General features: G+C 40.0%; 1 protein-coding gene across 2 annotated transcripts in view; it reads left to right on the top strand.

The window, feature by feature from the left end:
- ccdc88c (coiled-coil domain containing 88C) overlaps window positions 1–25,041 on the top strand; it is a 33,395-nt gene extending 8,354 nt beyond the window's left edge. For both annotated transcript variants that reach the window (XM_077620404.1, XM_077620403.1), the window contains exons 5-32: window positions 19–88; window positions 653–711; window positions 1,986–2,069; window positions 2,244–2,387; window positions 3,045–3,262; window positions 3,700–3,781; window positions 3,897–4,055; window positions 4,388–4,534; window positions 5,273–5,423; window positions 5,496–5,677; window positions 6,434–6,571; window positions 6,645–6,929; window positions 7,575–8,372; window positions 9,111–9,238; window positions 9,313–9,454; window positions 10,034–10,183; window positions 11,602–11,763; window positions 11,838–12,115; window positions 12,559–12,702; window positions 13,163–13,349; window positions 13,961–14,106; window positions 14,245–14,334; window positions 15,299–15,594; window positions 18,606–18,689; window positions 19,329–19,430; window positions 19,510–19,623; window positions 20,622–20,860; window positions 22,178–25,041. In XM_077620404.1, the coding sequence (XP_077476530.1) occupies window positions 19–88; window positions 653–711; window positions 1,986–2,069; window positions 2,244–2,387; window positions 3,045–3,262; window positions 3,700–3,781; window positions 3,897–4,055; window positions 4,388–4,534; window positions 5,273–5,423; window positions 5,496–5,677; window positions 6,434–6,571; window positions 6,645–6,929; window positions 7,575–8,372; window positions 9,111–9,238; window positions 9,313–9,454; window positions 10,034–10,183; window positions 11,602–11,763; window positions 11,838–12,115; window positions 12,559–12,702; window positions 13,163–13,349; window positions 13,961–14,106; window positions 14,245–14,334; window positions 15,299–15,594; window positions 18,606–18,689; window positions 19,329–19,430; window positions 19,510–19,623; window positions 20,622–20,860; window positions 22,178–22,900 (5,502 nt within the window). In that variant the 3' untranslated portion in view covers window positions 22,901–25,041. The remainder of the gene's footprint in view (window positions 1–18; window positions 89–652; window positions 712–1,985; window positions 2,070–2,243; window positions 2,388–3,044; window positions 3,263–3,699; window positions 3,782–3,896; window positions 4,056–4,387; window positions 4,535–5,272; window positions 5,424–5,495; window positions 5,678–6,433; window positions 6,572–6,644; window positions 6,930–7,574; window positions 8,373–9,110; window positions 9,239–9,312; window positions 9,455–10,033; window positions 10,184–11,601; window positions 11,764–11,837; window positions 12,116–12,558; window positions 12,703–13,162; window positions 13,350–13,960; window positions 14,107–14,244; window positions 14,335–15,298; window positions 15,595–18,605; window positions 18,690–19,328; window positions 19,431–19,509; window positions 19,624–20,621; window positions 20,861–22,177) is intronic.
- Window positions 25,042–25,065: the final 24 nt, after the last annotated feature.

The following is a 25,065-nucleotide window of genomic DNA, read 5'->3' as shown; positions in this document are numbered from 1 at the left end:
GACTTATCTCTTTTACAGGAGACCCTCCAACAGTTAATAGTGATGCCTCTTCCAAATATTCTCTGCATTGCCAGGGATCCTTTATCAGGTAAAACAAACACACACACAAACACACACACACACACACACACACGGATTTGAGAAATGTTTATTTACATTCCATATTTTTAGTTTGGTCAGTTTAATTTGCTTGAGTACATTTAATTCAAACTATTCAACTTTTGTTGCCCTATTTTACTTCAATATTGGTACTAACGCCGCATGATAATAAAAGTATTAATTTTATTTTAGGATTAGTAGTTTGTAATTGTAGACCTGTTGCGATACATAATTTAGTTTATTATTCGGCGTAATTATATTTCAACATGAATTTATAATGACAAACAATTAAAAAATGAGATTTAATAAGGCCCCAACCTTAAATGTTGAATAAAAACTGTATCATATCTGGCAATTCTTGAAGTTATTTGGACCAAATCTGTGTCAAAATATGCAGACATAAAAGCCCCAACATTTAGAAAATGATTGTCTGCACTTTAACATCTTTGTTGTTATTTCCCAGAAATGACTAGTTTCATTCAAACTAAACTGTGATGTCATAGCAAAGACAATAATAATGAATAAATTAGCATTTTTCTTGTCTACTTGCCAGCAAAAAGCATGGACGAGCTGAAAAGAATTTTACTGTTGATACTTGGCTGTGCTGTCCAGGTAACACACGCGCACACATATTTACACACAAACACACACACGTACGTATGCAAAAACACGTGCACACACACACTGCAAATAAATTGGACTCTACACCAGTGCTGTGCGATTACGGGGATAAAAATCTATCACAATATAGGCCATTTTAATTCACCATAATTGATTAAGCCCTGATGTAATACGTTTAATTATTGGATGACAATTTCTGCTTTTATTATGGCTCCTTTTTAATTTTTAATTGACGTCACGCCGACCCGCCACGAATGTTCAAAACTTATCAAGTAGTGCTGCAACCTAAAACTATCCAGTGTAAGCAGAAGTGGTGAAACTTTCAATATTTTTGTTCGAACAGCAAGAGATTTAATCGGCTAATACTTGGGTTTGATTTGTAAGACTGCTGGATATTAAGCTAAAATATAATTATTTTTAAAAATCGAAGTATTAATATTAGAACAAATTGGGTGATCTGTGGATGTCGCTACGATTACAAAATGTCGATGGAAAGTTTTATATCGTTTTGGCAATATTTATCATATCTTACAGCACAACTGTTCACTGAAGAGTCATGAAATGAGTTAGGCACCTAGTTTTTTTTATTTTGTTTTTGTTTTTTTTGGTCACACCCATTTTCACAGTTTTTCCCAAACATTTAGTCCTCTCCCTATCTTTTTCCATGATCTAGTCTAGTCTGTTTCAGGAAGAGGAAAGCCTGTGAGAAGGCCTTGAATGAGAAGACAGGAAAGACAAATCCTAACATGACGAATAGCTTTTCCTCAACTGAGGCAACCGCTAAATCAGGGGTGTCAGACTTGATTTCATGTGGGCCAGACCATTTTAGATTTAATATTTAGATTTTTTTTATATAAATGGATTAAAAGAACTGGAGTAAAATCTCTGAATATTCAGTTTTTTATAGATCTAAAACAATGTTTATTTTAGCTTTTTTAAAAATATATTTTTAGATTTTACAAAATGATTTTTGAACTAAAAACACAGAAAAAAATGATTAAAAATGACAATTATTGATTTAAAAAGGGGAAAATCAGGAAATTTAATATACATCTATACTCTTCATTTGAATTTGATCCTAAAACAGAAAGTCGGCACTCATCATTGACTTTCCCGGGCCACACAAAATGATGCGGCGGGCCAGATTTGGCCCCCGGGCCGCCACTTTGACACATTTGCGCTAAATGAACACCGGCCAAAAAATAATATCTGACCTCTACTTTACATAACTTGCAGTTAAAAGTCTTGTTTCTGCTTAATTCCAGTGCGAGCGTAAGGAGGAGATGATCGAAAGGATCAAACTGCTGGACATTGAGACCCAGGCGGCCATTGTTTCCCACATTCAAGAAGTAAGTCTTACGTCTGTCGTTCGGGTTGCGTATAGAGTTGAGAAATTTGCCTTGCAGTCATTAAACCAGCATTTTTCAAACCAGGTTTGTTTGATATTAGCATTAGCAATTGGGATATTTGGCTAAGTTCTTCCTAAGTTCCTGAGTGAGAGTAAACGCCCCCGTGTTTTTCAGGTCACCCACAACCAGCAGAATGTTCTCGACCTTTCGTGGTTGGAGGAAGACACAGGGCTGGCTCAGGAAGCACTCGAACCGTTGTCACGCGGCATGGCTACGTCGCTACAGCATCTGGTTGAAGAGAGAGATAAGGCCAGTGAGGTAAAAAAGGACAAAAGAGAGGAATAATCACATTCAAAGCCAAGAGCGCAGTACCATATTGGGCCGAATATAAGACGACCTCCCCTTTTTCAAGACTCGAGTTTGAAAAAAAGACTTTTTGAACACCAAATTCAATTTTTATACAGAAAATGATGCCAGTACATCTGAAACAAATGATTGCAACAATATATTGGAGCGAAAAAGCACGTTATTTTGCCTAAAAACGGCTTATCACATCTAAATATCTGCTGAACATTTAAATCTGTAAACTTAAGTGCAATCACAAATAAATGGCTTCTGGTTTTTGACATGTAAATGAACCAATCTACTGTGTTAAAACAAAATAATTGGAATAACTGCATTACACATAATTTAAACATATCTGGCGCCATCTAGCATTGTGAAAAGGTGTAATGTCTTGACCCCGAATGTAAGACGACTGACACAAAAAAAAAACATCGTCTTATATTCGGTTCAAAATATTATAATGTTATAATCATTTGAAGCACATTTTCTGTAACTTTACTGTAAAAAATGCATTTGGTGTTAAAAAAATCGTCTTTTCAAACTTGAGTCTTGGAAAAAAAAGGGTGTCGTCTTGTAATCGGAGTCGTCTTACGTTCGGGCCAGTACATTAAGTCATTGAATTGGTCTCAGGTCATTGTGGATCTGACCCAGGAGAGGGATTACCTGTCCAGCCTGCATCCAGAGGGAAGGCTAATGGCTAACCAAGAACGAGGGAACGTTGGCGGGGCGCTCGTCAATAACAACGGATCGGCTTCCACTCTGGCCGGCCTCACCAAAGAAGAGAAGCGCCATTTGTCCGTGGAGCTCGCCGATACCAAGGCCAAGCTTCGCCGATACAGACAAGAGCTGTGAGTACGCCCTGGGGCTTCAAATCGGGGGTGTCCAACTTGGTGGGCCACATTCATGCCAACTTGAAGGACCGGTTGAATTTTTTTGGGCCAAAAAATGTCATCTACTTGCCGCCATTGATGGCGCCAGACGTCCAAATTGGACATGTATCATTGTCAATAGTAGGCAATGATTACTTCCATTTTAGGGTACTTCAAAGATCACGATTGATTTTTGAGGGACCTTCCAGGATTTTTCTTGTTCCTTTGATGGTTCCTGTTGATTTTCGGGCATTTTCCAGCCATTTTAAGGTTCCTTAGGAACTTGTTGGCCGCCGTCGAAGGCGCCATTTTGACGGCAGGAGCCCAACGAACCAATGGGATTGCGTATAGGAAATGGAGCAAAGTCCAGTTGTACGTACGTACGAGATACAGTGAAGTAATCATTGTATCCACAGGGAAGAGAAGACTGAACAATTGATGGATTCCAAACATGAAGCGGAACATCTGGACCAGGAGCTTCAGAGACTTAAACAAGAGGTCACATTTCTGAACTTTGAAAATTGTTTGTCACTCTACATTATCTGCAATCAGCGGATAAATTTAAGATATCTATCGTTTGCAAAGAAAACTTTTGTGTTGGTTTGTGGTTTAGAACCAATCGCTGTCCTGCGAGGCTCGTTCTGTAAGATTGTATCGGGATGAGGTGGATTCCTTGAGGGAGAAAGCGGCCCGGGTCGACCGACTCGAAACAGAACTGAGTCGATGCAAAGAGAAGCTCAATGACGTCCATTTCTACAAGACCAGAGTAGAGGTAAAACCGCATTCTTTACTTATTTAAAACCAACACAGCAGTCATTTTACTTTGTTTATTCTTCATGATATTGCACAAACTTTACCATTTAACGTCAAATCCAGCAGTCTTAACATTAAAAAAACGCCAAATTCTGCTACTGGAAAGTTTTAGGTTGCAGCACTACTTAAGGTCATTTTAATGTCAATTCTTACAAAGTGAGGGCAGGAGAAGCTTTTATAATTGTTGTATAGTTTTCACCAATTATTTATAGATGGATCATATCCATATTGTGTTATGAAATGTAAACAGGAGATTTTAATTTTTCTAACGCCGCCCGTACGACCGTTCAGGAGCTTCGTGAAGACAACCTGACGCTCGTGGAGACCAAGGTGTTGCTGGAGGAACAACTGTCAGTCTCCAGGGGGCGCTGTGAGAAAGTTCACGCCATGGAGAAAGACAACCTGATGCTACGAGCTAAAATAAACGATTTGGAAATGGTAATGTATCAACACCTCACATACAACACTTGATTTTATTGAATTGATTTGAATTCTTTTATTGTCATTATTCATGTATAATGACATTTAAATCTTCACCAAGTGCACAAATAACAATAAATAAGTAATTCATACATAAATAGTCAACATAATTAGTAAGGAAGTGCACAAATAACAACAACAAACAGATAACTAATTAATAAATAATAAGGAAATAAGTAATAATTAAATAAGCAGTCAACAATTAAATTAAAATCTTCACCAAGTGCACAAATAACAAATAAATAACAATAAATAATCAATAAATAAGTCAGTAGTCAACATAATTAGTAAGGAAGTGTACAAATAATGACAACAAAAACAAACGAACATATAACTAATTAATAAATAATAAAGAAATAATCCACAAATAAGGAATAATTAAATAAGCAGTCAACATAATAAATAAGTAGAGTGGGAGCCGGGTGGTCGTAGTTCGTTTTGAATTCCCCATGCAGTTTAACTTGTGCTTTTCACATCTTTTGCCTCAAGAGACATTTTGGGGTGGAGCCGGGTGGTCGTAGTCCACTTCGAATTCCCGTCGCAGTGCGCCCGTTCATAAAGTAGCTCAACGTGCAGCAATTAAATCGTTATGTGAGAATCTGGTCAAAATTGGATTTGGCAAGTTTCAATGGGGAAACTGAATGGAGAAAAATGCAAAAAATATATTTGCCGTAAAAACGCTCTTGATTTTTCCAGGAGAGGGACAACGAGCGCCGTCGCCTGGAGGAACTGATCGAGGAGAACATGTTGCTGGAGATCGGACACAAACAGAGTATGAATGAATCGGCTCACTTGGGATGGGAATTGGAGCAGCTCGCCAAAAACCAAGACAACGCCAACTCCGACAGTGAGACAGACGCTCCCTCCTTCATATTTACCACGGCTCTGATTCGTCCATTTTCTGTTTTTTGCGCCACAGCCCGGAAATCTTTTGTCCATGAGATGAACGAGTGCGTCTCCAGTCGTCTTTTGAAGCTGGAGAAAGAAAACAGGGAGCTTCAATCCTCTCTGGAGAGGCTAAAAGAGGAGAACCATCACTTGGAGGAGAAGCAGCTTCAGAGCCAAGAATTGGACAGGGAGAACCAGGGTCTCAGTAAAAAGGTAAAACGTTCAAAAAATTAAAAATAAAAAGTTTCAACTTTCAATGAACATCATCATAAATAGGTCTGTCCCCGCCATGCACGTTAAGCTAGCAGATAGCGTCCAATTTTTGCCGATTTGCTACATTTTTGGAATTCCAAATGCCTGTAGTAACACCAATCAGCCTCAAGGGTGTCCACTCAATAGTTAGCCAATTGGAACAACCTCGTGTGAGTAATACATGCGAGACAATGGAAAATAGCAACACATATAATACACATAGAGAACACTTTGTTTCAATATTTGTTATAAATGGTATTATGATAAATTGATATACAGTAGACATAATTCACAAATATTAGTAGAGCATTAGATGTTACATTTGAGCAAAAATACTATTTATGTTACTGTGCTGCTACTGTTTACACTGGATAATTTTAGGTTTCAGCAAATGAAATGAATGTATTAAATTGTAACATAAACAAATTTAAATGAACTTGGATTACAATGCATACACACTCAAAAATAAGTTTAATCTAACCTTACACTAAACTTAATTCTAATTTTGACACTGACTAACGGGGAAAAAAACCTGAAAAACGCAACGCAATATTTGCTCAAAATTTTACTCGTATCTCAAATTGCTCGTATGTCGAGGTATGACTGTAAAGTAAATTATCTCTTTTTTATTTTTTCTATACTGCACACCACTATTATGAGTGTCTTTAAAAAAAATATGAATGAAACTGTCCTTTTTTGCGCAATTAAATCTGGAAGTTGGAGCGTCTTCAAGGCTTGTTGGACCAGGAGAAACTGACCAATCAAGACATGGAGTCTCTCAGTGAAGACTTATTGAAGGAAAAGCAAAACTTGGAACGAGAATTCCACACTCTAAAAGCAGATAAAGACCAAAAGGTAAACTCAGAATCTTTTACATCTGTTATGAAGCCCAACAACAACAAAAATGGAATGTGGCTTCTGTTTAAAGATTTCCGAATTGGAGAGCGAGAAGCAGCACCTTTCCGACGCCATGGCGTCGCTTTGCGAGCGCGCCCAGTCTCACAGCGAAAGCCGGGTCCGCGAGGTGGAGGCGGAGAATCGCCTTTTACACCAGAGCATCATCGAGGCCAGCGCCCGTTCGGCCAGTTTGGAAACGCAACTTTTGCTTTCCAAAGAAGAAACCGAGCGGCTTAGAGAGATGGCGGCCAGATGCCGTGAAGTCGAAATGGAGATAGCCAGGGTGGAGAGGAACAGGGATGCTTTGCAGAGAGAGGTAAGGGAACACAGTTTACGATTTGATTTTTTTGGTGAGCGCCATATTCGCCAATGACGATACTGTAAGGCACACGTGTCAAAGTGGCGGCCTGGGGGCCAAATGTGGCCCACCGCATCATTTTGTGTGGCCCGGGAAAGTAAATCATGAGTGCCGACTTTCTGTTTTAGGATCAAATTAAAATGAGGAGTATATATGTATATTACATTTCCTGATTTTCCCCCTCTTAAATCAATAATTGTCATTTTTTAATCATTTTTTTCAGTTTTTAGTTCAAAAATCATTTTGTAAAATCTAAAAATATATAAAAAAAGCTCAAATAAACATTGTTTTAGATCTATAAAAATTGAATATACAGGGATTTTAATCCAGTTCTTTTAATCCATTTACAAAATAAAAATAAATCTAAATATTATATCTAAAATGGTCCGGCCCACATAAAATCAAGTTGACGTTAATGCGGCCTGCGAACCAACCCGAGTCTGACACCCAGTTTGATTTAAATTGTCCTACGTTATTTTTTGCACATTTTAAATCGATTTTTGCCTAAATCGCATTCACTCTGGAAAAACCCTGGAAACAACTCCGCTATATTTACACCGACGATTCCAGGGATTGACATCGATTTTTTTTTTTGGTCTTTAGGTGACGTCTTTGCGGGCGTGTGGCGAGAACTCGGAGATCTTGGAGAAACAGGTGTCCTCCCTAGAGCAGGAGGTCCACCGTTTGAAACGCGAGGCGGAGGAGGCCCAGCGAGGCCTTCAGCAGCTGAAGAAACAGGAAACGGAGAACGGCCTCCTGACCCAGGAGAACCTGGACCTCCGCCGCTCCGTGGAAAACCTCCGTTCTTCCTCCTCCTTGCTCGCCAAGCGGCAGGAAGAACACCAGGAGGCCCGGAAGGAATCGCGAGAGCTCCAGAGGAAGTTGGAGGAGATGGCCGCCGACCTTCAAGGGGAGAAGAAACGATCCGAGAGGCTGGAAGGGAACCTGACCACGCTGAATCAGGAGAAGCAACGTCTGGAGGTGGATCGGGAGAAGTTACGAGAAGAAGTGGAAGACGTGGAAAGAGAGAAGAGGGACACCTGGAGGAGGCAGGAGGAGCTGAGGAAGGAGGTGGAAGATCTCAGGCAGGAGCAGAGAAGGCGGGAGGAAGGGGACCAGGAGAGGAGGAAGATCTCGTTGGATCTGGAACAGTCTGAGAAGGCCAGGAAGCACCTGGAGAAAGAAACGTGGAGGACCAAGATGGTGGTGGAGGAGCAAGCGACCGAGCTGGAGGAGAAAGCCGGTCAGTTGACGCTGGTGGAGAAGGAAGGTCTCGATTTGAGGAAGGAGGTTAGCGCCCTGAAGGAGGCGGCCGTCAAGACCAAAGACCTGGAGAGGGAGAACAAGGACTTGCATAAGCAGGCCACCATTGACAAGAGAACTTTGGTTACACTCAGAGAGGTAAGAGCGAGAGAAAAATGGCTTTTATTTTGGAGCGTTAATCATTTTCATCTCATTTTCCGAAACGCTTTATCCTCACTAGGCTCGCGGGGGGTGCTGGAGCCTATCCCAGCTGACACCCTGAATTGGTGGCCAGCCAAGGAGACAAACAACCAATCACTCATAGCTAAGGACAATTTAGAATGTCCATTTTAATTTACCGTGACGATTCATTTGGAAACACAACGTAAATAAGTTTTGCATTTTGCACCTTGTCCATTATTTTGAAAGTCAAGGGCTCACTTCCTTTTAAACGACACGTCACTTGTTTTAGTTAGCTAAAACCAAAACGGGAATAAGAGTTGATTTGGGGTTTGTGTGTATTTTTAAAAAAATTTTGCAAGAATGAACTATCGGAAACTATATGAAAAAGTGTATTTTAGTATTTGAAAAAGTAACACATGAAATGATAATAATGTGTGAATCAGTATAAATCGCAGCAGAAGAAAAAAACGCGATTTATAGTCCATAAAATACGGCAAAATGTTGCTTTTTTGTTATCTTTAGAGCTGTGGGTAATAGTTATTATTTTTATTTCTTTGCAAGAATGAACTACTGAAAAAAGGAAACTACTTGAAAAGCATAAGATCATATTGAGCTTTATTTTTGTAAAAAAAAAGGCTCACAAAATCGGAAACAACTCTTTGCGTACCATCAAAGTGCCCACCGGCTTATAACAAAGACCTCCGTGTGTGGTAGGAGTTGGTGTCCGAGAAGTTGAGAGTCCAGCAGCACAGCGTCGAACTGGAAAGACTCAACCAAGAACTGGAGAAGGTCGGACTCAACCGAGAAAGACTCCTGCAACAGGAGCACATGCTGGAAGACAGGTAGCTTTTCATACAATTTTGCCACTTTTTTGACAGTCAGAACGTCCAAACGGACTTGTCCTTTTTCACGTCAGCAAGTACAAGCTGTTGGAATCCCGGCTGGAGGAAACGGTCCAGCAGACCATGAAGATCAGAGAAGGCAAAATCTCCAGTCTGGAGAAGAAACTGGAAGAAAGCCATGCGCTCAATGCTACGCTACGTACGGAGCTAGCTACTGTAAGTAAAGTAGAAAATAAAAAAAAAATCCAAAACTCAATATTTGTATAAACCAGTAGTTTTGGATTAATGGGCCATTTGGTTATCATAAATTCAGTTTTCAGATATTCAGAATTTCCTGAGAATGGGATGGTTAAATCTAACCTAATCTAATATATTTATGAGAAAAAACAACAGCCCTGATGTGTAAAAAAATATATTTTTTGCCTTTCTAGACTGCAAATAATGTTTTCAGTTTGGAGTTATCATATTTATAGTATTTTTAGAGAATCTACATAACTGTAACAAAATTGAGAATAATTAAGGCAAGGAAAGCAATTATTTTTTATTTTTTTACAGGACAATTATTGTGCAATTATTCAGAGCGCTTTTGTTCACATGAAAATCATCGAGATACAGTTAAGAAATAGACATAAAAACAAAAATAAAATGACAGTAATAGAAATAAGCCCAATACATGGATTAAAAAAACGATTTATACATTCAAAATAGTATTATTTATGATACGGTTAAGGAAGATTTGTTGGTGTAAACCTATCAAGTTGGGGAATTTTTTATTTATTTGCATTTTTGCTTCAGGCTCTTCACAAAGTGTCGAATTTGCATCAGCAAAAGGCTCAAGAAGAAAAGCACAACTCCCTAGGGAGCGCCGAAGGAGACGCTCGGAGAGGCTCGGCCACCGCTGAGCTTCTCCGCATTCAAGATCATCTCATTGACGTTGAAAAGAATGTAAGTTTTCAAACGTTTTGTTTTGATTGCGTAGATAACAATTTGGTTTCGTGGATCCCACTTGCTTGCTAACACTCCATTGGCCGCTAACCACTTTAGTCCCTTTTGATAATACTTAATTACGTGATCACTTTTTAATGTTGACTACTTATCTGTGTTCTATCTACTTATCTATGTTCTAGACTTCTAGTAGTCAACTACATAAATAAGTAGGGAAGTGCACAAATAACAACAACACAAACACAAATAATCAATAAATAAGAACCAAAAATCATTTAAAAAAACTAATAAATAAATAAAAACAAAAAATAATAAATCAACAATCAATAAATAAGCAATAAATAATTAGTCAACTACATAAATAAGTAGGGAAGTGCACAAATAACAACAAATCAATAAATAAGAACAAAAAATAATTAAAAACGAATAAATAAATAAGAACAAAAAATAATAAATCAATAATCAAAAAATAAGTAATAAATAATTAAGTAGTTAACTACATTAATAAGTAGGGAAGTGCACAAATAACAACAACAAATAATCAATAAATAAGAACAAAACATAATTTAACAAAAACGAATAAATAAATAAAAACAAAAAATTATAAATCAATAATAAAAAAATAAGTAATAAATAATTTAGTAGTCAACTACATAAATAAGTAGGGAAGTGCACAAATAACAACAAATCAATAAATAAGAACAAAAAATAATTAAAAACGAATAAATAAATAAGAACAAAAAATAATAAATCAATAATCAAAAAATAAGTAATAAATAATTAAGTAGTTAACTACATTAATAAGTAGGGAAGTGCACAAATAACAACAACAAATAATCAATAAATAAGAACAAAACATAATTTAAAAAAAACGAATAAATAAATAAAAACAAAAAATTATAAATCAATAATAAAAAAATAAGTAATAAATAATTTAGTAGTCAACTACATTAATAAGTAGGGAAGTGCACAAATAACAACAACAAACAATCTGAAAAAATAATCAATAAATAAGAACAAAAAAATCATTTAAAAAACGAATAAATAAGAACAAAAAATAATAAATCAATAATTAATAAATAAGCAATAAATATTTGATTAGTCAACTACATAAATAACAGACAAACAGACAAATAATCATTTTAAAAAAACTAATAAATAAGAACAAAAATAAATCAATAATCAAAAAAGTAATACATTAAGTAGTCAACTACATTAATAAGTAGGGAAGTACACAAATAACAACAACCAATAAAAAATACAGATAAGTATACTTGCAGAAAAAAAACATTTAATTCAATCCAATGTTTATTTTTTTGACGGAACCATTGTTGTCTACATTTAGTTTTCGCTACACGCATGATTGTATACTAGAAGCAATTTATTTTTGGGCGTCTTGGCCTCCGAACTTTCGACAGAACGCGTCGCTGGAAACCCAAAGAAATCTGCTGAAGGAGCAACTGAAACAACAGGAGAACCAAAATGGCTCCCTCAACAACCAGATGGCCACGCTGCAGCGACACACCACCACGCTACAGGAGCAGAATTCCGCCCTGCACACTCAGACGGCACATCTTCAGGTCCACCATCGTCATCCGCCAACGCCATCGCTGGCTTTCCCCCAAAAACTAACTTCACGTCGCCGTCCCCACAGGTGGAGAACTCCACCCTGTCTTCCCAGAGCGCCTCCCTCGTGGCCCAGAACACGGCCTTGCAAGGGCAAGTGGGCGCCTTGGAGTCGGAGCTGGAGTCGTGGCAAAGGCAGCGCGAAGAGGCGTGGCGAGCGCGGGAAAGCGTCCTCCACGACCACGAGCGCCTGCTTAGCGTCCACGAGAGGCAAGCGCACGAGTACGAGCACTTGATCGCTCAGCACGCCGATCTCAAAGTCAAGCAGAGGGCGCTGGAGAGCGAACAAAGGACCATGCAGAGCAAGTACGTTTCTTAATTGACTATACTGTACAGCACCAGTACCGTATTTTACATACAAAAGCTGCACTTTATTTTAGCCAGGCCCCTTTTTTTCTTTCTCTAAATGCCAGTTTTTTTTTTCAAGCTATACCGTATTGGCCCGAATATAAGACGGTATTTTTTTGCATTGAAATAAGACTGAAAAGGTGTCGGTCGTCTTACATAAGTATACTGTACAGCACCATTACCGTATTTTACATACTATAAGTCGTCATTTAAAAAACTATTTTCTCTCTGAACGCCTGTTTTTTTTTTTCAAGCTATTCCGTACTGGCCCGAATATAAGACGCAGTTTTTTGCATTGAAATAAGACTGAAAAAGTGTCGGTCCTATTTTTTATTTGTTTATTTATTTCAAAAATGTACCTTTGCTATATTTTTAAATTGGTCTCTGTCTCTTTTTTCCAGGTATTGCACTTTGTTACAGCAAAAGGAGAAATGGGAGGAGTTGGAAGGGCAGGGCCAGAAGGAGAGGGAGGAGCTAAGCCAAGAACACCAGAAAAATCGGCTTTTGCAACAAGAAAACCTTCATCTTAAGGAAGAAGTGGACAGGTGCATTTATTTAGTATTTTGAGCTAGGGAATATTTAGCATCCAATTAGCCTAGCATGCATGTTTTTCGGACCTGGGAGGAAACCGGAGTATCCGGAGAAAACCCACTATGGAGGACATGCAAACTCCACACTGGTGGACTGACCTGGATTCAAACCCAGGACCCCAGAACTGTGAGGCAAACAAGCTAACCACTCAACCATTGTATTTTCTTGAAATGTTCTTTTTATTTTTTTTATTTTTTTAACCCGCGTTGTAAGATGACCAGGTTAATGATACATAGTAGATTTTCAGTTGCCCTTGACAGCGATAAATGTCCAATCCATTTGAAGTAGGAGTGCTGTCCATCCCATTTCAAAAGGATTGGCCGTTCCCAGGCACTGAACTCTGTTAAAACGATTAGCTGCCACGAGATTGGACGCCAGTCCCATTTTGTGGGCTTTTCTCTTGTCAATCTGCAGGATGACACGCAGCAAATCCCAACAATCCGAGCAATGCAACAAGCTCCAGCAGCAGATGGACCAACTCAAGAGCTCATTTAGCGGCTCCCAGCTGGAAGTCAATCGTTGGATGGCTCGCTACGACTCGCTGGTGGAGCAGCACCAGGGCCTGGACCTCACCATGACCAAACTAGACAACCACTGCGAGGTACCGTATTTTATCACATACACGCCCGCCGTATTTGTCGAGGCTACAAGGCTTATATGCACATAAATTAGACTTGACATGCACGAAACGCAAGACAATGCGGCCGATACGGTCATTTATTTCATAATAGAGAAAAGTTAAACAGATAAAATGCTTAACAAAATTTATTTTGACGTCTATGAATGAAATTCAAGAAAAAATATTAACCGTATTTTGCATAAAACGTGGAAAAAACTCTTACTTGTGCCTGCCATTGCTCGCTCAGGGCGCCGCCATCTTAGACAAACTAGACCGCTACAGACACTGTACTGCTCACATGACTACTTTTTTTTGAATTTGTCTACATGCAGGCAACATGTGCAATCCAGTAATTGATTTATACAGTTTCTCAGAAATACCACGTGCGATGATTTTTCTGAAGATTTTCCCTTCAAAGTAACACATTTGTACTCCCCATTAAAAGGGGGCGTCTTATACGAGGGAAATTGTCAAATTCAACGATTTTTAAGGGTGCGTCTTATATGCGGAAGGGGCTAAGATGCGAGAAAAATTGGTAATAGTCCCATTTTTAACGTGATATTTTTGAATGTGTGCATTTTGTTGTGATCCAGCTCCTCAGTCGCCTGAAAGGGAACCTGGAAGAAGAAAACCATCACCTCCTGAGTCAGATCAACCTTTTGAGTCAGCAAAACCACACTCTTCTGGAGAGAAGCATGGAGAGCAAAGAACTTAATCATCAGGAACAGAAACTCTATATGTAAGTACGTGCTCACGTGGGATTGCCATTGACTGGTTAGCCTAATTTTGTAGCTCATTCAAAATAATCAATTTTGTTTTGAGATTCTTTGTAAAAAATGTATTATCCCCCCCTCCCCTCTTTTCTTGGATTTATCAGCGATAAGCTGAACGCTCTTCGTCGCCAGAAAGAGAAATTAGAAGAGAAGATTATGGACCAATACAAGTTCTATGACCCAACTCCAAAAAAGTAAGCGCTATTTTTTTATGGAAAAAAAATCAAAGCTTAATCTTTGAACTCAACAATATACAAAATATTCAACACTGAAAATTGTCCTAATTTCCAGATTATAGTGTAGCTACACTGCCCAAATTGCCCTAAATTTAGGATAAAAAATCCATGTATATACACCGCACCTGATTATAATCTAGTCCTAATATGGGATATTATTTCTAAAGCAGTTTGACCTTCATAAAATAAAAAAAAAACCAAAACATAAAATCCACTTTCCCTTGCCTTCCAAGTGTGAATCTAACAAATCCTCTTTAAAAAATAAAAAAAACACCATATCATCTGATACATTCAGGGATAACAGCTTAGCATAGCGGCTTTGTTGTTAGCACACATAGCCAATCCTCTTTAAACAGTCCAAAACATCCAGACTAACCTTAAACCGTTCTTCCGTGATCGGACGTAACTTTGTCAGAATTAAAGTCTAGATCACATGTGTCAAAGTGGCGGCTCAGGGGCCAAATCTGGCCCGCCGCATCATTTTGTGTGGCCCGGTAAAGTAAATCATGAGCACCTACTTTCTGTTTTAGGATCAAATTAAAATGAAGTGTATAGATGTATATTACATTTCCTGATTTTCCCCCTTATAAATCAATAATTGTCTTTTTTAAATCATTTTTTTCTGTGTTTTAAGTTCAAAAATCATTTTGTAAAATCTAAAAATATATTTAAAAAAAGCTCAAATAAACATTGTTTTAGATCTTTAAAAAAATGAATATTCAGGGCTTTTAATCCAGTTCTTTTAATCCATTTATTAAAAAAATCTAAATATTATATCTAAAATGGTCCGGCCCACATGCGGGTCTACTGGAAGCAAGAAGGGGGGCGTCAGGTAAGATAGTTTGGGAACCACTGTTGTACGCAATGAAACGGGCCAAAGTTGTGGACGCTTTTAATGCAAAATGTTCTGTCCTTTTTCCAGGAGGAGTCAGTGGTCAGGCGCTAAAGCTTTAGCCAAACTCATCAAGCCTCGGAAGGAACGAAGCAGGGAGCGAAGTGGCGAAGGGATACAAGAGAAGGACTGGACCAAGACAGCCCCCGACATCCCCCTTCCCGCACCTCCACCTTTGCTCCCTCCCGAAACCCCGCCCCCGGGTCCTCAGAGAGCAGGAAGTGACTCCCGCGACGATGGCCACGCCCATGGTAAACATCATCACCACAGCAGCAGCAGCCCAAGTCTGGTCCTCCAGAGCCCAGCATTGACGCCCATAAGCCGAGGTACACAAACATACACACACGCACACACACTGTAACTCATGGCTGCATTATAAATAGAACTTTATCCCATGCGAGAACAAAAGGGTGTGAGATATTCCCGATACATTTTTGATTTGTCGCCATGTTGATTTTTCTCAAAATAATTGTTTACGCTGTCAAAGTTTTATCAAATGAACCATACGGCACAAAATAACCACTTCATCGGTACTGGGGAGTGCTAAGAAATAATCTACCTTTCAAGATGTAGTTTCCAACCAGCGGTCACTATGCCCCAAAATGGCCACCAGCGACGTTAAAAAAAGGGGCCAGTTGCGTGGCGTCCAATCACCGTGATGCTTTGAGTTTATCACGGGAGAATGAACATTCATCCAGTCAATGCTAACCCATAACATTCATTTTCTGAACCACTTATCCTCGTGGGGGTGCTAGAGCCAATCCCAGCCAATTATGGGGGTCACCCTGAATGGGTGGCCAGCCAATCGCAGGCCACAAGGAGGCAAACGACCAATCACACTCATAGCAAGGCACAATTTAGCATCCAATTAGCCTAGCATGGATTTTTTTGGGATGTGGGAGTACCTGGAGAAAACCCACACAAGCCCAGGGAGAACAACCACATAGTGAGGCCCCACCTGGGATCGAACCCAGAACTGTCAGTCCAACATGCGAACCACTCATCCGCCACGTTATCATTACGATTTTACTTTACACGCCATTACCACTTCCATGACTACTTTCCTGTTGAACTTTAACACGTTTTTCTACGTCACATGACTCATTTTCTTTCTCGCTCTCACTTTTGTTTGACCATTTTCTCTGATTTGTCCATCCATCCCTTCCTCCATTTTTTTTTCTCCCAACCACTCAGCTCCTCCCGGCCCGAAACGCTTCCATTTTTTCCGCAGCAAAAGCCAAGACAAAATCCTTCCGCCCCCCTCCCCAGACTCCTCCCCCTCCCCGGCCCCCCCGCGCTCTCTCGGCAGACGACTCCGATTCTGGTCGTCTTCCGACGTCCCAGCGGACGCCGCGGCTAGCCGGTCCATCTCTACCAACGGAGTGTTTTAATCCCCTCGTCTTCCTCTTCATCTTTTTAAAGCGTTAACATCCTCCTCATCCTCATTGGCTTTTCACAAAACACGCCCCTCGTCCACATTTCACGTGCCGCAACTGACGATGTGTTCCCGAGATTTCAGATGGTCGCGTAAAATGCCCGCAAAAGAGTTGCCCGGCGCTGTTATGGGCAGCCAGTAACACTAGTAAGTTTTTGTGTGTGTGTGTGTGTGTGTGTGTCTGTGTTTATTAGTGTTGCACCCATACCGACTAGCATCAATAGCGATATGGCGCTAAAATGACAAGTACAGTAATCCCTCGATTATCGCGGTTAATGTAGACCAGACATGGCCTCGATAAACAAAGAAACGCGAAGTAGGGTGACCCCTATTTAAAGAAAATAAATATATATATTTTTAAATTCAGTGCTGAGTCCTAGTAGCAAGCGGAGAAAGGGGAGTGGCTTCCGCTTGGGAGTTTCAGCGTGGATTTTGACATTTTTATGAACTTACAAAAAACATTTCATAAAAAAAATAATTTCCCCCAGTAAAAAAATCTGCAATGTAGTGAAGCCGCGATATTTGAGGGATTACTGTACAAAGTTTGCCACCTACAGATGTTAGAACAAAATATTCTTTTCAAGATGTAGTTTTCCGAGCACCTGACCCAAGATGGCCGCTAGCTACGCACGCCTCTATAAATAACAGGAGCGAGTTGATGTCCTAGATGTAAAAACATCTTCAATCATCCTTCTGTTGAGAATTGAAATGACTTTATCAATAGATAGCAGATGCTTTGGCATTGATAAAATTATTTGCCCATTGGCTGTCAGCCCTCCCACTCCAAACGATTTGGACATCTAGTCCAGTCAATTTTGAATTGAATGCTTTTATTGTCATTATACAAGTAGAATGAGACTTGAAGCTTGGCCACAAAGTGCACAAATAACAAACAAATAAAAGATCAATAATTACTAACAATAAATATTAAGTAAATAACAATAAATACCAAATTAATAATCAATATGTATTACATCAATAAGTAGTCAACATAATAATACAATGAGTTGAGCATCGTCTGGTCGAACCATGTTAGCAAAACAGGCCAGTATGCTGTAAACTAGATTTAAAAGGGAAAAGGTGTTCATTTTTTTTTTTTTTAATGTAGAAAGTTATATTAGCTGAGTGTCGTATTTGGTAGCCGAAAAATGTTATGGGTGCAACACTAGAGTTTTGTATGCGAGCACGTGTGTCACAGTTTCCACAGCGCAGCAGCAAGCTTGCCCGCACGCACCGCCTGTTTATCAATACTATTTATTCGCTTTTTGCTTTGTGCTCAGGCTCTGAAAATGAGAATTCACCGCCGCTAATAAGATCATTTCTCACCGGAGTCGCAGGCACGGAATGGCCGTTGCCGGCCGCTAGATGCGCTCGCCTCACCAAGCCCCGCCGCGGCCATTTGTCTTCAATGCCGTCGGCAAAAGAAATGTTTCCGTGGCAACCGGCGCCGGTTAACTTATGACCTGTCAACTCTTTGCTAAACTGGTCAACAGTGTTAGCTGTGGACAAACAATTTAACAAATAAAAAAAGAGTAGTATTTTTTTTATAACATCCTTCCTTTTTATCTAGTTTTTATACTAAGAAATATTTTTAAATGATCATATATACATTTAAAATGTTAATTTCTCCTATATTTTTATATCTCAAATGTAAGATATTCCAATTGAAATGGTATTTTTTCAATGTCATTTTTTACATTGATATTTTTCTATTATGATAATTTTCATATACAAATCTATTGGCTTTTTGACGTGGCTTTTCAATGCTCTGCTTGAAGGTGTCACGCACACAAGCTTTTCTTCTTGTTGTTGCTTGAGCTTCTTCATCCATTATCGTTTGTCCTTTTTGGAATGAATGACGACTTTTACTCCTCCTGTTTGTCTGTCATTGGTCCGCCGCAGGTCTGACCGAGCGAGGACGAGGCGTCTATTGTTCCAGTACGCCAGGGGGGAGCATTGAGAGCGTCAACGGAGAGGACGTACAAGGTCATTTTACAATAAATACATCTGACTGTTGCGGTACAATATATTGAACGAGCATTAGAGGGTCTCGTGAATTGAATTGGGAATTGAATGGAATTGGGAATTGAATGGAATTGAATTGAATAGGGAATTGAATTGAATAGGGAATTGAATTGGGAATTGGAATTGGAATCGAATTGGAATTGGAATCGAATTGGAATTGGAATCGAATTGGAATTGGAAGTGGAATTGGAAACAAATTGAAATTGGAATTGAATGTCATTATACAAGTATAATTAGATTTAAAGCTTCACCACCACAAAGTGCACAAATAAAAACAGCAAACAAACAAATACATCAATAAATAATAACAATAATCAATAAATATGTATATGTTCATGAATATGTACTGTCCCTTTATAAAATAAATCAAACTCAATAAATATGCAAAAATGCCAACGACAAACAAACAGATAAATAATCGATAAATAATAATAAATACATTATATTATAATAAATATAGACACATCCCTCTTAAATTCCTTTATTGACCAAATAACGGTCTTCGTCGAATAAAAAATGGCCCTTTTAAACCTGCTGCCATACATCCATGTTGTATTTTTATCTGCAGCGTGACAATAACCTTGTGTGTGTGTTTGCCAGGCCTAGCACAGAACCACAAAGCCTTGAGTTCAACCCCAAGCCATCAATCATCCGGCATCAGCAGTCCCGCGTTGGCACAAAGCGGCAGCCGCAGGCCCGCAGGTACGAAACCAGACGCTCGATTGAAGAAGCGAACACGAATGTCAGTGGACTGAGACGTAACCGGGTCGTGTTTTTCCAGGGGCGTTCTTCGACGAAGACCCGTTCGGTCCGACCGTCCGCGGGGGTGCTCGCCCTGGATCCGCTGACTTTAGTCTCCACACCTCCAGTTCCAACTCGCCGGTTAACTGCAAAGGTAGACAACTCTAAAAAGGTCGACATATAGCCACAAAGTTGTTTCAGCATTTCAGATTTTGGGAGCATTTTTCCTAGTGGCGTTTACAAAAATTAAGATCAATATGATTTAATGCAAATTTTTGTTTTCAATTTTGAATTTTTGCAAAGAAATCAAAAAACAAAAAGTGAATTAATTAGTACTCAGATTTTGGTTTTAGCTAACACATCTACGCCGATTGAAACAACTGACGTATGGTTGAAAAGGAAGTGAGCGAGACTTTCAAAATAATGGACAACATGCAAAATGCTAAACTAATTTAGAACATGAGATTGCGTTTTTCAAATGAATCGTCACGGTAAGTTTAAAAAAAAATTGAAAACGTTCAACATTAGAATCGAATAAACTACAAGAATATAGTCAACTTTTTTTGTCATTGTAACCATCGCAGCAAAATTAAAATCCAAACCAATCAGTCAATGAGAATAAAAAAATGTACAATTTTAAGCATTAAACTGCATGTTCGTTGTCCTTTTTGTCTTCAATATGTTTACATTGTTCCCTCAATTATCACGACTTCACTTATCGCGAATTCACTTCTTCGCAATTTTTTTCTGCTATTCATTTTTTTTAATAAACAATTATTTATTTAGTTTTTAAAAGTTCATAAAGATGTTAATATTCACGCTGAAACTCGTAAGCGGAAGCCACTCTTGCTACTTGGACTCTGCACTAAAGAAAAAAAATGTATTAAAAATATGTAGATATATTTTTTAAAGTTCATAAAAATGTGAAAATGTACGCTGAAACTCGTAAGCGGAAGCCACTCTTGCTACTAGGAAAATAAATAAATAAAAAAGTTTAAAAAGTTATCATAGGGGTGACCCTACTTCGCGATTTTTCGATTATCGCTGGTCTACATTAACTGCCATATTCGAGGGATTACTGTACTGTTGGCTAACAATTGAGATAGTGACCAGCAGGTGGCTCCACCAATTTCAATTTCTTCTTCTTTTCAGATGCCTCCGACGTTCACCTCCGCTCGACGAGCCTGTCCAGCGACGACGTCAGGGCTCTCAGCCAATCGCAGCTGGCCTTGTCACGTAGCGCCACCCTCCCGTACGATCAGACCCCCCAACGGGCCCAACCGCAACGCGGGGGCGGGGCCAGGAATCGGGCTCGCCCTTCATCTCCTGGGAGCGTGATGGTGACGCTGGAGGAGTTTCTGCAAGAAAGCAACCACAAATCCCCGCAACTGGTGAGACATCCATGCTTCTTCGCGGCGGCGTATCCGGGGGTGTCGTATGCAGAGAAACCCGCATATTTGCGGCACGTAACCCACGGAGTCACCATGAGTTTGGCCCCAAAATATTATCCAACAGCGAAATTAGTCACGGTGACCCTTTTTTCCCCCCATTCGTTCATTTTCTGAACGTCTCGTCCTTACGAGGGTCGCGGGGGGTGCTGGAGCCTATCCCGGCTGACTTGGGGTACCAGGCGGCGGACACCCTGAATTGGTGTCCAGCCAATCGCAGGGCACAAGGAGACAAAGGACAACCAATAATATTCATAGCCAGGGATAATTTAGCATCCAATTAGCAACGTTAGCTTCCTCCTTAAACTTAGGCACTGTTATGAATGTTTTTGCATACTTTTTAAATTTCTTCTATTCATCTCGCATTTTTCATACAAAATTGGGACAGTGGGTCGCTTTTAAATTAAAAAAAAAGAATTCATTCATTTTCTGTACCGTTTATCCTCACACGGGTCGCGGGGGGTGCTGGAGCCTATCCCAGCTGACGTTGGGTACCAGGCGGGGGACGCCCTGAATGGGTGGCCAGCCAATCGCAGGGCACAAGGAGACAAAGGACAACCAATAATATTCATAGCCGGGGATAATTTAGCATCCAATTAGCAACGTTAGCTTCCTCCTTAAACTTAGGCACTGTTATGTTTTGCATGCTTTTTAATTTTCTTACCATGTTATCGCATTTTGCATACAAAATTGGGGCAGTGGGTCGTTTTTAATTTTTTTTTTTTTTAATTCATTCATTTTCTGTACCGCTTATCCTCACACGGGTTGCGGGGGTGCTGGAGCCTATCCCGGCTGACTTGGGGTAGCAGGCGGGGGTACCAATTGGTGTCCAGCCAATCGCAGGGCACAAGGAGACAAAGGACAACCAATAATATTCATAGCCGGGGATAATTTAGCATCCAATTAGCAACGTTAGCTTCCTCCTTAAACTTAGGCACCCTTATGTTTTGCATGTTTTTTCATTTTCTTACCATCTTCTCGCATTTTTCATACAAAATTGGGACGGTGGGTCATTTTTTTATTAAAAAATAATAATAATTCATTCATTTTCTGTACCGCTTATCCTCACATGGGTCGTGGGGGGTGCTGGAGCCTATCCCAGACATATAAAATACTGCTCTATTCATGAAAAATCCAGGTTTTACATCACAAGTCCCAGAACCGATTCGTTTCGTAAGTAGCGGTGCCTTTTTTAAAAAGACCAGGAAGCAAAGTTAATTGAAACTGAAACACTACCGGATGTTTCTTGTTCACTTTTAGGTTTCAGCCGGAAGCCGAGAAGACCTCATGAGCGAATACTTCCCCCGAAGTCCCGCCTCCTCTACCCCCACCAGCAGAGATCAGGTCACCCCCACCAACTACGTGACTCCCACCGTCCACACCTCCAACCCGCGGCCGGGCCAGAGCGTCAAGCCGTCTTCCCGCCAAGCCGCCGGCCAATCGCAAGCCCCCGGCCGACCCCCGGCCCAGAGGATCAACCCGTCTCCGAGCAGGACCTTCAGCCTGGCCTCCGCCGATTTGCTCCGCCCCGACGTCCCGGACGACCCCCGCGGCGACGGGAGCAGCCCGAACCGAGCCGAGGCGGTGCTCCGGAGGAAAGGGGGAGGAGCCAACGGAAGGGAGAGACCGCTCTCCGCCCGCCTGGCCGGCCCGACCAATCAGCGCAGAGACGGCGCCGTCTCCAACTTGCCGGTTGGCCACTCGGAGAGAGAGCGCGAGGGGGTACGCCCTCCCGTGGCGCGCGACGGCTCCCCGCCGTCCTCCCGCCGCCGCGGCGAGGTCGCCATGGTGACCCCCGTGAGGGCGGCGCCCGCCGCTCAGGTGGACCGAGAGCGAGAGGCGTTGAGAGAGGAGCAAGGCGGCGATCCATCTCAGGCCAAAAAAGACAATTGCAAGTCTAGCGAACGACCACAAAGCACCCCCTCGTCCCCGGACCCCAACAACGATCCCCAGACTGTGTGGTATGAGTACGGCTGTGTCTAAAACCCGAGTTTTTTGGGCCACCCTTTGTGAGTCGAGCAGATGTCCAATCCTTCTGAACCGCGAGGGCTGGCGGCGAGCGATGATGTGATTAGCCAAAAGTATGCGGAGGATTAGCGCTGCGCGATAGCACCATACATATCGGCAAGAACGATATTTTGCATACCCGTCAAAAGAGCTGCTCCTGCAATGAACGTTTTGGCCAGCAGATGGCGCCAAATTTGCAGCTAGGATTCCTTGTGTGTTACCAACCTTATGTTTCGCATACCAATATTGCTTAATTGATTATTAATGCTATCACACTAACTTAATATACAACAGTCGTCAATCAAAACCATTCATTCGTATTAACAGGCAATACATTACAGCACAAATATGCCGTATTTTAAGTCTTAAAAGTCCCACTATTTAAAAGAACGCACAATGAAAGGGTAAAGAAAAATATACACAATTCGCACTAAGTTACACTTTTGGTGGACCGTTTTTTAAATTAATCACAAACACACACTTTAGCCTACACTGGATAGTTTTAGGTTGCAGCACTACTATTTGGAATTTCATTTAATATTGGTGGCAGGTGACTTTACTGTGAATTTATAAAAAAAAGTCACCATAAATGTAGAAAAATAGTCGCATATCAATATCGTGAAGGGAAAAAAAAGGCCAAATCGTGCTCAGATTTTTTTTCCATATTGCGCAGCACTAATCCTGCTTTTGAGTGGACCTGGCAACCAAGTGCAATTCGTCAGAAATGATGAACATATCAATTATAATTGCAAACAAACACTGGAATAGGTGAGCAATGAATATGGGAGAACATGTGGGATGCTAACTAAAATGGCTAATTGGTGCTTTAATATTAGGAAGGCAAAATAGAGAGTGGAAATGGAAAGGAAGGAAGCCTTCACCAAAAGTGACTTGTCAACACTAGTTTAGGCTACATTTTAGTCAAAGTTGTACAGTGGAGGTAAAAAAAAGGGGCGTTAGCAACCTCCCACTTTAGCATTAGCGCGTGGCTAATTGATAGCTAGCTGTACTGCTTTGTTTTATACTTTCACTTTCAGGAAAACATGCCAAATTTGGTATATTTGGCCAACATTGTCAAAGTTTTTGGAGTTAGATTGATTTTTACTACCTGGTTATTTTACGCACATCTAACAATTTGACTACCGTATTTTCTGGATTATAAGACGCACCCGCCAAATATTTCTCAATTGAGTTTTAATTGAATTTTTGGGAGGGCAAAAAAACGAAAACAAACCATTTTGAAGTAAAAATAGTAAAAACTGGCCTTTTTTCAGATAATTATAATTTAAAAAAAATAAGAAAATAAACAAAAAAGGCTGTTGCGGTCAGAGAGAAAAAAGTTCAGGATTATTTTTTGCAGTCAAACTATGAAAAAAAGTGCGACATAGTCCGGAAAATACGGTACTTGGTTTCCATGAACGTATATTTCGAAATCTGAGGTTTTTTTGAAGGCAAAAATGGAGACAAAACGCTAAAAACGAAATGAGGAAGAGATGTTGATGTTTATTTACACTGGAATGCTTAAAATGAGGATGAGGATGATGATGATGATATGAGGAAGCTTTTTGTCTGTCCAGCACATTTCAATATGCAAAATACGCTAAATTATTTTCACTGTACATACTTACAAAGCGCACAGACTTTTTCAAACTTTCATTTTGTTGACCAAAAACATGGTTGAGCTGGAAATAGTCATATTTATGCAATGGGAATGTTTTAAAAAAAGTAGAAATAAGGCAAATTAGCAGGTAAGTAGATCGTCATAATCGTTTAATGTCAGTTGGAGGCTTTTCTTTTCTTTTTTTAAATGTGCTTTATTGCATTGTTGTTGGATTTTTTGCTGATGTCAAAAGAAAATAGATGAAATTCCTTCGGGCTGTTTTTAGTCTTCCTGAAATAACGTTATTGACATTCGGATGGCGTATTTGCTTTTGCTTTATTGTTTTTATTTTTGTCTGTCCTTTCACGGAAGACGAAAAAAATCTGGCAGACATTTTCGTCGTCTTAATTGGAATTAATTTCGGTGTAGTGACGTGGCCGTTTTGACGGTAGCTAATGTTTTATGCTACGCTCTTTTTGGGTATGAAATCAATAAAAAAAAGCTTTCAAACCGATAATCGTCTTTGAGTATCTAAAGTTTT

The sequence above is a fragment of the Stigmatopora argus genome, chromosome 15 (genome assembly GCF_051989625.1).
Source record: "Stigmatopora argus isolate UIUO_Sarg chromosome 15, RoL_Sarg_1.0, whole genome shotgun sequence".
NCBI classification, from domain to species: Eukaryota; Metazoa; Chordata; class Actinopteri; order Syngnathiformes; family Syngnathidae; genus Stigmatopora; species Stigmatopora argus.
Note: the sequence above shows the minus strand (reverse complement) of the source record. Positions and strands in the feature narration are given on the sequence as shown.